This window comes from Terrapene carolina, unplaced genomic scaffold (genome assembly GCF_002925995.2).
Source record: "Terrapene carolina triunguis isolate 2854851 unplaced genomic scaffold, T_m_triunguis-2.0 Scaffold69, whole genome shotgun sequence".
NCBI classification, from domain to species: Eukaryota; Metazoa; Chordata; order Testudines; family Emydidae; genus Terrapene; species Terrapene triunguis.
The window spans coordinates 42,355,460-42,367,546 of record NW_020664420.1 but is presented as its reverse complement, the minus strand read 5'-3'; the positions used below and the strand labels follow the sequence as shown (position 1 = coordinate 42,367,546).

The 12,087-nt window shown below is 43.7% G+C and overlaps 1 protein-coding gene across 1 annotated transcript in view; it reads left to right on the top strand.

Annotated features, from left to right (window-relative positions):
* Window positions 1-2,100: 2,100 nt before the first annotated feature.
* Window positions 2,101-12,087, top strand: part of BDP1 (B double prime 1, subunit of RNA polymerase III transcription initiation factor IIIB) — a 72,770-nt gene continuing 62,783 nt past the window's right edge. The window contains exons 1-6 of the mRNA XM_026649145.2: window positions 2,101-2,517; window positions 4,661-5,216; window positions 6,396-6,505; window positions 8,079-8,138; window positions 8,729-8,869; window positions 10,599-10,732. Coding sequence (XP_026504930.1) covers window positions 2,294-2,517; window positions 4,661-5,216; window positions 6,396-6,505; window positions 8,079-8,138; window positions 8,729-8,869; window positions 10,599-10,732 — 1,225 coding nt within the window. The 5' untranslated portion in view covers window positions 2,101-2,293. The remainder of the gene's footprint in view (window positions 2,518-4,660; window positions 5,217-6,395; window positions 6,506-8,078; window positions 8,139-8,728; window positions 8,870-10,598; window positions 10,733-12,087) is intronic.

The window sequence follows — 12,087 nt, the reverse complement described above, 5'->3', positions numbered from 1 at the left end:
TTGCAAGCTCAAGATGTAAAATTATAAAGTATTTGGGTGCAGGGACTATCTCTTATGGCCCCGATGAACTCTGTGTAGTTGCCAGAGTATGTCCATGCAGAGTTCATAGCAAGAACGAGGCCTATATGTGCAGAATGCCTGTCACAATGGTGCCCTGAACCTGACTGAGGCCTGTGTACATGACTGTAATACAAATAAATAAAAGTAATTCCAAACTACAGAAAATCTTATTTATTGACTGCAGTATTAAGTCTGTCACAACAGTTATGGTCCTCAAGCAGCAAAAAGTTCCACATGGGTGCAGGACTTTACTTATATGCAGGGCCGGTGTAACCACTAGTCGAACTAGGCGGCCGCCTAGGGCGCCAAAAAGTGATGCCCCCCCCCATTTTTTTTACACTATTGCTCCCGGCGGGGGGAATAGGCCGCTTGCAGCCGCATTAGCACCTACCTCTGCGGGCGTCCTGCAACTGTGGGCACGCAGAATTCATGCCCTGCAGATTTCTTTGCTTCCCCACAGAAAAAATGACTTTCTGATGTGGAAGCAAAGGGAAGCCACAAGAGCAGTCATGCGCCCCCCTCCCCCCACCCCCAGCAACACAGGCACATTGTTTTGGGTGCTCAGAGCAGCCAGCGGAGAGGTAAATGGCAGGGAGTGGGGAGTGTTGGAGACGGCCCAGCCAGTGGCTCCTACCCTGCACTGGGTTCAGCTGCTAGTCCTGGATGTGCTGGGGTTGAGGGCAGCCAGGACTTTCTCTTCCCCTGCAAAGAGCGGCTGGGGCCGGGTCACCCCCAGACCCAGGAACCTCCTCTGGCTGCAGGACACTCTGCAGCCTCCCCATCTTCGCTTCCTGCCCCCATCACTCCTCAGCCGTGGGAGGAGGTGCTTCCCCATCCGTCCAACCCCATGCATCTGGACCCCACCATGCCCAGCCTCCCCAGCACCTGAACCTCCACCCTGCCGAGCCTCACTCCCTGCATCCAGAGCCTCCATGTACCTAGATCCCCCTACGAGCCCCCCCTGCTGAGCTCCCTCTGCACCTGGACCCCACCCCTGCATCCGGACCAACTCTCACTGAGCCCTCCACACCTGGACCCCCATCCCATTAAGCCCCCCCCCCAGCACCCAGACTCCCCAGCTCAGCCCCCAAGGCCACCTCCCCTGCTGAGCCCCAACCACCTTCACCTGAACTCCCCCTGCAAACGGAACCCCCCCAACAAGTCCCCGTGCATCCAGATTCCCCCTGCACCTGGACGCCATCACTGAGCAACATGCACCCAGATTGCCCCACCCAAAATCTTCTCACCCCACATCTAGATCCCCCCATGCTAAACCTGTCCACACTTGCATCCTGGTGGACTTAGACTAACTCGCCATTCCTGGTGTGCATGGTGCAGAGCCCCCAGGATGTTTCTGGGGCAGGCCCAGCCCTTGTGCTGTCAGGTTCAGGTGCAGGCTCACCACTAAATCCATGTCAAGGAGGGGCAGGGGACTGCAGGGTGATGTCCCACCTCCATGCAGCCAGTGGCCTGTGCTTTCTACTGCCACACCGGAGCCTCCACATTTACTGATGAATACAATTTGCAGGACTTTAGAATATTGTGCACAGAATTTTTATTTTTTTGGCACAGAATTCCTTCAGGAATAAGGTCAACTGCAAGAACTTGAAAACCCTGAATAAGAACCCCCTCCCTCCTCCCAAAATCAGAAGACTTGCTTACAAATGAGATTTTAAAAAATATGCATTTTGGAAGTGTTATTTGCTTTCTTGAATGAGCCTTTTTCAACTCTGTAAACACAAAGGCTAGAAACATAACTTTTTAAAAGGAAAACTCAGATTCTCACATCAATCACAGACCCCCAGGCACTCGGGGGGGCTGTAACAAACACCCCACACCCTGCGAGCCGCGGACTCGCGATACACAGCACTCTACGTCCCCTCCGGCTCTCCCTCACTTTGGCCGCAATCTCCGCTAGTTACGGAAGTTCTAGCGAGGGAACGCGCTCCACTTACCCCGCCTTCTGACGCGTCACGTGTGAACGTGTTTCCCCGCTGCGGCCGGTCGCAGGCTGATGACGTTTGGCTGCACCAGGCCCTGTGCACGGCGGGGAGGGGGGACCCGAACCCGGTGTGCGGCAAGTGACATGAGGCGGCGGCGCCGGAGGCGGGACACTCGGCTCTAGCGCTTCCCTGGCCGCGCGGGAGTGACCCCCCGCCGCCGCTCCCAGGGGCCGGACCGAGCTCTTTCCTCCCCCGCCTGAGCGAGGGGAACGGGGGAGCAGCCCGGCAACATGTTCCGCCGAGCCAGGCTCAGCGTGAAGCCCAATGTGAGGCCCGTGGGTAGGGGCGGCGCCCCGAGCGCTCCGGCGGCCCCGGAGCCGCAGCGCGGCCAGGATTCTGCCTCCCTGCCGGCAAGGCAAGAGCCGCAGCCCAGCGCGACAGCCTCTCCCGGAGCTGCTGCCGGTCCCCGCCCGGACCCCCCGCCCCAGCCAGAGGGGGGACAGCAGGGGAACAGGTGAGTCCCGCAGCTCGCGATCTGTACTGGGCTCTGCGCGGCTCTAGCCGCACCAAGCCGGCGCTGGGCAAGTCTCGCTGTCAGGAGCAGCCCCAGCTCCGTGCAACCCGGGGGAGCAGGACCAGCAACCGCCGGGAGGGCGCTGCTTGGAGGTCTCAGTCCTGTACAGGTTCTCGGGTGCCTGGAAAGCTTTGGGAGCTGTCTGGTTACCATCATGGCCAGCAGCCTACCTGCCCTTGCGCTCTGCACTGTCCCTCACACCGCAGCTGCACGCACCGTGCTTGGAAGCTGTCAGGTGTCCAACGCCTTCTCCGTGCCTGTCTCCCTTTTGTTCAGGAGGTATTTTTCCTGTCTGAGGATTGTTCCCTTGTTGTCTTGGGTTTGCCGTGTTTGAAGTTGCGAAATACATATTACTGCAGGATGAGAGGTCACTATTTGCTAGATCTAAGATAACCAAGAATGTAAGGAGTGCCAGCCCTTGGTTTAGAAATAAATGGCTATATAGGTATTTTTTGTACATAATTATTCTTATTTTGTTATAGTCCCCAATCCTGCAATAAGCCTCACGTGGACGAGCCTCCATTGAAAGAAATTGATCCCTGCCTAGGTGCAGGGGTTCTCCTAGGTGGAAAACAATTCTGGATCGGGCCATACATTTAATATTTGTGATTGAAGTTAGTACTTGGAAGTTTAGTGTTGATTTCCCTAGGACTGAATAATTGTTTTTTATCAGTGCAGACCTTTTTCTATTATTATTAATCTACTATTTTATTGCAGTAGCACTCAGGAAGTTGTTATATCTGCTTTTCTGTAACACCTTAGGCCACTAGAGCAAATACTAAGAAAAACCATTATAATAATGATTCACTCTGGGACCAGATATTATCTTGATTTGCACAGTTCTCATTGAAATCAATGGTGGAGGTCCTCAGAACACAACTCAAGGAAAGTATACCGCTCCTAGTTGTGTAACACTGACATTTGAGGGGGGCCGTTAAAAAAACAGCAGCAGCAAACAGGTTTTTTTGTTGTTGTTTTTGGTACCAAAATTTGGATGGATATCTATGAATTAGAATGGGCAACACTTTCTTGGATTTACACCTAGAATTAAAGAAACAGTCCAGATTAAAATCATTAAATGTCACTTAGTACTTTGTCCATTTTAAAATGTCTACATGACTTTACCACAGAGCTTGAAAAATATACCTGACATTTTGTGGGGTTTTATTTTATTCAGACTTGACATTCCTGATACTTTGAAAGTTAAAACTACAACCAGGGACTGACTTTCCAGGCCTTTTTTATATATCATGCAGAACCAAAAAAAAAAGCACAATCCTCATTTTTTAAAAAATCTTTGCAGTTCACCTCTGCTGTATCTTGACCAAGCAATGATCAGCAGTTGAGGCACTGGAGTGGTCTGCAGAGTTAGGAAGACAACAGTGCATTGGTTTGCACTAGGTTCATGTTGGGAATATTGTCTTTGCAACCTTAAGTATTAGAAACTTAGTTTCATTTTAAACCAAGATTGACTTCCTGTAGAAACTAATAGTACTGTACTCACCTAGGAAAGGGCTGCTGACTTTTTGTACACTTAGCATAGATTGTGAAACTCTTGTCAGTTTCACTCTGGGTTTTAAGGAGTTACACAGTGATATAATATTTGAGTTGCAAATACTGCAGAGGAATTTAAATTAAGCCTTTTTCCTGACACCTTCCTGACACATTGTTGTTACATCTGAGTTTATTAAATATTTTTACACAATTTTAATTTTATGCATAAACTATTTTATTATCTGGTGATCTATGAGTGTGCGTTGAGATTGAAGGTAAAGAGCATTTCATTAAAAAAACAAAACAAAAAACAGTCTGAATACTTAAATGTTAATCACTATTGCTAAAAACTTGTTAATGTTTTGATTTTTGGACATAAGAATCTATATTTTACATAATTTACGAGGCATCATTCAATATGTCTTGGTTTGGTTAAGTATGGGTTCTTGGATAAGGTTCTCAGAGTAATACACTTTTTTTAATACTATATTTAGGCTTTAGATGTGCTCCCCTCAATGCAATCTTAAAAGTAGCAAAACTGTCATTGTAAGGGATTTCAGGGTAAGATATTTGTTTTAATTTTCCACAGAGATGAAAGGACTGGTTGTGCAAATGATGATGGAGAAGCTAGGAAACCTGCAGATACACCTTTACAGAGAAGAAAACGAATATCCACTATGCCTAATCTGGCAAAACCCAGAGTTACACTTCCACCTGCACAACGTTCAGTATCAAAGTCTTCTCAAAAACTAGTACCTCAGTCTGTTACTAATGGTAACTCTTCACTTCAGAAGGAATCCTATCCATCAGAGAAGATTAATACAGAAAGCTCCCCAAAGTCTCCCATACTGCCTGAAAAGAAAACACCTGTCCCACAAGTGCCACAGTTTTCCCCACTTAAAAAATCAGTGAGCAAAGAGCCAAATGTGGGTGTAACTGCTCTCAAAAATGATGAAATCCTCCAGAAGAACACACTCTGCCCTCTCAAGGAGAGACCCACCCAAGGAAGACCCACACAAGAGGAAATGCCACATACAAAACCCCCGCTAACAAAAGATAAACAAAAATGCTCAGACCGTGAAAGAATCCTCAAAGCTCAGAAGTTAAGAGAGATGCTCAAAGAAGAGCTTAAGAAAGAGAGGATGGTAAGGTCCTGCTTTGGGAATTTTGGGCAGAGATGACACAAAAAAGGGGAATCAACATTTGCCTGATCCCTGTGGGTCAATTCCAGTATGTAATCTATGGTAACTATGATGTCAGCAGCATAGTGCTGGCAGCCTATGATGGGGTCTAGTAGCTCTTGTCCTATCACAGGAGTGAGTGTTCTTTTGTATAAAAATGATTTACTTATTTATTTTTGGTGGTGGTGTGATTCTACTAGTGGACCTTTATGTGACATAATAATACTGCTGCTAACATGCCAGCCAGAATGCTTACTATTTTAACTATGTATTTTTATCATTGGTAAATACAGTGGGGGAGCTGAGAGTTGGGACTCTTGTGTTCTGTATTCAGCTTTGTTATTGACTCAGGTCTGTTACCTTGGACAGCTCACTTCACTATTTTATAGTTGAGCAATCTTATAGGGATGTTAAAACACTTAACTATTAAACCTCATGAGATTCTAATGAAAATTGAATTCAGCAGCACAATGTAAGAGATTTGTATATATCAATAGAGAAGGTACGTATGAGAAGGAAAAGAGGCAGCAGCTTTCCTTTCGGTGGAGAAGTCAACTTGAAAATTAGTCAATTAAAAAAAAAAAAAGTGGTTTCATGTACTATAACAGGTCCTTAATCTCCCTGCCAACAACAATAATAATACTTTTAAAAAAGCCACACAAAATGGCAGGGAGTTCAGGAGCATTCATAGTGTCTGAAACTATTTTTATCTATTTTTAATTGACAGTGTTCATTTTTAAAAGTTGAATTCATCATTTATATGAAAACCCAACAGTTGCAATCCTGTGCAAGTTCACTATTTGTTTTATTTTGATTTAGGCAAAGATAAAATATAATCTAAAGTGTCTCACGCTCCTTGGTTTGACACACCTCAGTCCTTTTAGGTCTGATATTAGACCATGCATCCAGTGTGTCTTGGCTTCTGGGTCTACACATCTCATACCCACACAGAGCATTGAGTTCTCTTGAAAACCCAGATCAATTAAGGTTGATGATGTCTTTGAGAAATGTACACTGTAAAATCAAAAAGCTACAATAATGTTAGAGAAAAATTAGGCCAGGCACATAGAAAAATAAATATTTATTTTTCTATAATGTGTGTGAATAAAGAAAAAGCTAAATAAACGTATCTTTGGTATGTAGAAAAGATGGAAAAATAGACCAACAGTAATTGAAGGGAAAACTCCACCAGATCATTCCAAAATGACTATGAGAGACTTGATATACTACCTGCCAGAAAACAATCCTATGAAGTAAGTACAGTTCTCTTTTCTTAACGGTAAATTGTTTTGGCTGTGTATACTAATTTTAATCCTTGTGAAATGTATTATACTGACAGCCCTGGATACGGAAGTCCTGTTTATCCATAGAACAGGTAAAGCATGGGCAGTGGCAGCGTAAGCTTCTGAATGCTGTATCACTATTACTTGGTATTTGTATTGCAATCGGGATTAGAGTCTCATGTTAAGTTCTGTACAAACATACGGAGACACAGTCCATACCCTGAAGTATTTCAATGTATATAGACAAGTAATAAGTGAAGTTTGATATAATCAAATCTGTGTGTATACATGAACATACACTTGAATTTTTCCCAATTGTAGATTAAATATTAGCTGCTCTTCAATGTAGCCATCATAAGTTAGCTGACTTTTTAAATAGGCATCATGGCGGAGCTGTGTGTCTTGAGAGGGTAGTGACCGTATGCTATCAACTTATCATAAGTAAGGTTAAGATTTTGTCATGGTTATCTTTAGTAAAAGTCACGGACAAGTCGCGAGCAATAAACAAAAATTTATGGGAGCCCTGATCTGTCCATATCTTTTACTAAAAATAATGGGGGGAAAGAGGGCTGGGCGAGGAGGGGAAGGAATGACACCTGGATCCCCATTGTGGGGACTAACAGCTCTAGCCCCACCATCATGGGGGCACAGCTCCCAGCTCCAAACCCTGCTGAAGCCGTGGGGTGGGGACATGCAACAATGGCTCTGGAATCTGTTGAAGCCGAAGGGGTTGGGCACACTGCCCTAGCTCCGGCCATGGGGGACGGAGGGGGGTGCACGCCTCCGGCCGCGCTGCTGACAGCTAAGCCGAAGTCGTGGCGGTCCAGTGAAGTCACAGAATCCATGACCTCCATGACTAAATTGTATCCTTAATCATGTGTAGTGTGGAACAAGGCACAAAAATAATGTGTCAAACCTCTGGCAATATAATCCCTACCTGGAAGGACTAGCCTTAGGAGTAGTAGGGTAGGTAGTTCATTTTCTGTGTCCATTGGAAGTTTGGCATTTCTGCTTGCCTTGCTAACATTGTTGCCAATTGTGTTGGTAGCAGTGGCACTGTTAGCTGTCCACTGGTAACTGGTCTGAGACCAAAGAACTCATGGTATCTCTTCATGGAGCAGCAGTGTATGCTACATGGATATGATTTCTAATGCGCACTAACAAGTTCCACAGTAATAGGTCTATATAGATCTTGCTAGCCCGAACTAAAAATACCCTATTGCATTTTAGCATAGTACTATGATGTTATGTAATGGATTCGGACCGATGATGTGAAGTCAGGTTATGTGAAGTGACAACAGGTTCTCTATCCCATTACTAATTCTCCTGAACTATTCATTTCTAGAACCTTAAGTTGCTCAAGTCACGTAGCAGTATATACAGATTATGAAATTAGATGATGCACTAGCATGGTATAAAGAGAGTGCTCTAGTAAAGATGTTTTGCCTTCAGATTTAGAACAGATTTTGGGGGTGGTTTTTTTTCTGTTAGTGTAAATCTATGTATCAGTGAATATTGTCATATCTCTAATATTCATTAATAGGTCTTCGCTGGCAGAAGAAAAGAAAACTGAGAAGACTTCTACACAGGTCCAAATGAAAGAGTAAGTCTTTGTGTCTCTGATACTTAAAGTCAAAATGCCTTTTGTTGGAAAAGAAGTACATTTTATGTATAAGTAATGCAGAAGGGATTGTCTGGTTCCTAACTTACTGTTGTGATAAATTTATTCCTTTGTTTTAAATTAATTATTTTAGATGGCGGGAAGATGGAGGAGAAATGGTAGTCATTAGATAAATTGTCCAGGAGCAGAATGTAGAAATCAATCTGTTCACTCAGACTTCTTGAGACAGGTTAGCTGTGATGAGTATCTTGTTATTCATGGTAATAGGTTGATCATGTTACATTTGTGCTTTTTAATCATTATTATGACAGGGAGTACTTGTAATTCAAGGAAAGTTATTGTTGCGGCCAGTTAACATCATGTTTGGTGTTAATTTTACATGCATCCAGCCAACTGACATTTTCATATATCAAAATATAACTGATAAAATGTTAATCTGAAGATTTATAAAATTGTGGGGGTTTTAGCTAGGTGACTGAATAATGTATGGGGTAATCTAGCAGATACATAGCGACCAGAAGAAAATGCTACTTGTGTGTATGTGCTGAAGTGTTAATCTTTCAAAATTGTAGACCAGAAGAGATACGTGCTCCTGATCATGAAGATGAGGAGGCTGAGACTGAGCCAGAGGAAGGGGAGGAGAATGATGGTCCTCTTCTAGTTCCTCGAGTGAAAGTAGCAGAAGATGGTACAATTATTCTGGATGAAGAAAGGTAACTGATATTCTGCAACTGACTCCTGTGCTATGTGTGTCTGATGAATTATTATCTGGTTTCCAGAGTGGTTAACAATGTAACTCCTGCTAATCGAGTTAACTATCTGGCTTCATAATTTTACATAATACCTTAGAATTTAGTTCAGAGGTGGGCAAACTGTGGCCCGCAGGACTGTCCTGCCCGCCCCTTGAGCTCCTGGCCAGGGAGGCTAGCCCCTGGCCCCTCCCCTGCTGTTCCTCCTCCCCCGTAGCCCCCGTGCCATCAGCGCTCTGGGTGGCAGGGCTGCAAGCTCCTGCCGGGCAGCGCAGCGGCATGGCTGGCTCCGGCTGGGCGGCGCGGCTGCCAGTCCTGCTGCTCTGAGCAGCATGGTAAGGGGGCGGGGAGAGGGGGGTTTGGATAAGGGGCATGGGGTCCCGGGGGGCAGTCAGGGGACAGGGAGTAGGGAGCGGTTGGATGGGGCGGAGGTTCTGGGGACGGGGATCAGGGGGCGGTTGGATAGGCGTGGAAGTCCCGGGCGGCCTGTCAGGGTGTGGGGGTGTGGATAGGGGTCAGGGCAGTTGGGACAGGGAGTAGGGGGGGTTGGGGTGAGGTCCGGGGCGGTTAGGGGCAGGGGTTCCCGCGAGGGGGCGGTCAGGGGACAAGGAGCAGAGAGGGTTGGATGGGTCGGGGATTCTGAGGGGGGCAGTTGGGGTGGGAGGGGGTGGATAGGGGGTGGGGGCTAGGCTGTTTGGGGAGGCACAACCTTCCCTACCCGGCCCTCCATACAGTTTTGGAACCCCAATGTCGCCCTCAAGCCAAAAAGTTTTCCCACCCCTGATTTAATTCCATGTTGGATAGCAAATTAGGGCTATACACAATGCATCATTACAGGGTCAGGATTTGAGTTATTACGGGAGCTTAGGGATGTCCTGGAAGAGGAATTTGGAACAGTAAAAAAGAAATGAAGAATTTCCCATACGTGACCTTGCAAAAGAGTTTTCTTGGAAAGTTTAAGACTAATTGGACAAACAAATTTGAGACATTGGACTCTTCACTACATTTTACTTAATGTATATGTGTTCCATATTTCTAAAATGTTAGAGTGAATGTAATTACAGTAGAACCTCAGAGTTATGAACCCCTTGGGAATGGAGGTTGTTCGTAACTCTGAAATGTTCATAACTCTGAACAAAACGTTGTGGTTGTTTTTTCAAAAGTTTACAACTGAACGTTGATTAATACAGCTTTGAAACTTTACTGCAGAAGAAAAATGCTGCTTTTAACCATCTTAATTTAAATTAAACAAGCACAAACAGTTTTCTTACCTTGTCAAGTCTTTTTTAAACTTTCCCTTTATTTTTTTAATAGTTTACATTTAATGCAGTACTGTACTGTATTTGCTTTTTTTTTTTTTTGTTGGTCTCTGCTGCCTGATTGTGTACTTCTGGTTCTAAATGAGGAGTCTGGTTGACTGGTCAGTTTGTTTGACTGCTGTTCGTAACTCTGAGGTTCTACTGTATGTAATTTAACTAGGTTAATATCAATTCCCAATATTCTCTAATTCATATAATAGAGAGATATTGGCATGGTAGTGAAACGTAGTTAAATTGACGTGAACTTGCAGTATGGCAGGAAGAGTCTTAATTCTCAGGTTCTCAACAGACATAAAATGTGGTTCTCCAGGTTTTTATTGCCCCTAATGACATTTCTGATGTCTGACATTCCTGGGTTGCTTTCTTCTTTTCAGTTTAACTGTAGAAGTTTTAAGGACAAAAGGGTCATGTGTCGTAGAAGAAAATGATCCGATCTTTGAGCGTGGCTCCACAACTACCTATTCCAGCTTTAGGAAAAGTTTTTATACCAAGCCGTGGTCAAATAAAGGTAGGTATATTTTAGTTTCAAGTTTTTAGTCTGTAGAAGACTAAGTCCTGATCCTGCAGACACTTGCATACATATATTACTTTACACATGTGAATAGTCCCATTGACCTCAATGGATCTATTCATGTGTAAAGTTAATCACTTATTTAATAGTTGTAGGATAAGGGCCTTAATGAGCAGACTTCTAGTTTGTGCTGAGCATAGGCATACTCAAGAAACCCACACCCAGTGAGATAATGGGCTGGAAGCTGGTTGCCACTCCAGAAGTGGAAATGCCACTCCAATGTGCCTCTGACAGGAGAGTCGTTGTGGGACTGGGGACCAGGTTGTATAAACTGCATATTAAATCACGTGTGCTTCCTAATCCGGCAGCAGTTATACACACAGCCCTTCCAGCATGGTTTAGGAATAGATGGTGTGAGGAATCTGTGCATCGGGCTGCTTTTTGCTGTGTATATGTGCACTTATGTTTTGTGGGTGCAGGACACTATGCTTATGTCTACCAGAATTTGGCCATTATTATTTGCCGGCATCACAATGTGGTAGAGATCACTGTGTATGAGAACACTTCTCAAATCTTTGGGTGGAAGATTGTGGAGTTTCATTCCTGATTCTCTCATGAATTCTTTGGAATACTGCTACTCTGTGTAAATAAAGAGCAGTTAAAAAATACAATGTTTTGTTATATTTTGTGGTTGCATTCATAAAGAATAAGATGAGAATTAAAATTCATGAATTAATGTTGATCTAGTGTTCTTTGCAGAATTAGTGAGATTAGTGTTTGCTTATTTTAAAAATCTAGATTGTTTTTTGTTGACAATTGATATAATAGTAGTAATAAAGGTATTTAAGAAAGTAATACACAGCGTAACTTAAATCCAAAGTGTAACAATTCTTAGTATTCTTTTAATCTGAGAACTCTAAAAATAACATATTTCCTAAGGATTAATTCTCCATTGATACTGAGACATAAACAAAAATAAGCTTGTTAATTGAAAATGAAGGAAACTTCTAAATGTTTGTGAAATGCAAGAGAACAAAATTGTTAGGGGAAAAGCTGTATTTTTAATTAAACATAGTATTATCAATACTCCCGTGTGTGTACAAAATACAACTATAAAATCTCAATAGTGATTGTAAGTAATTACATATAAAATAAGCTAAACCTCAGGAGAAAAATATTTTCAACGAATGTGCTGATGAGTGGTTATTCATAGTCAAAAAATGGTATGATCTGCAGAAGCTAAATTATTAGTTTAGAACATGCATTATTTAACTTCAAAGTATACTGTTCACAAAGGCATAGTATAGAGGGAATTGATTTTCCAGGTGGTTAAAAGCTGGTGTGAATGTGAA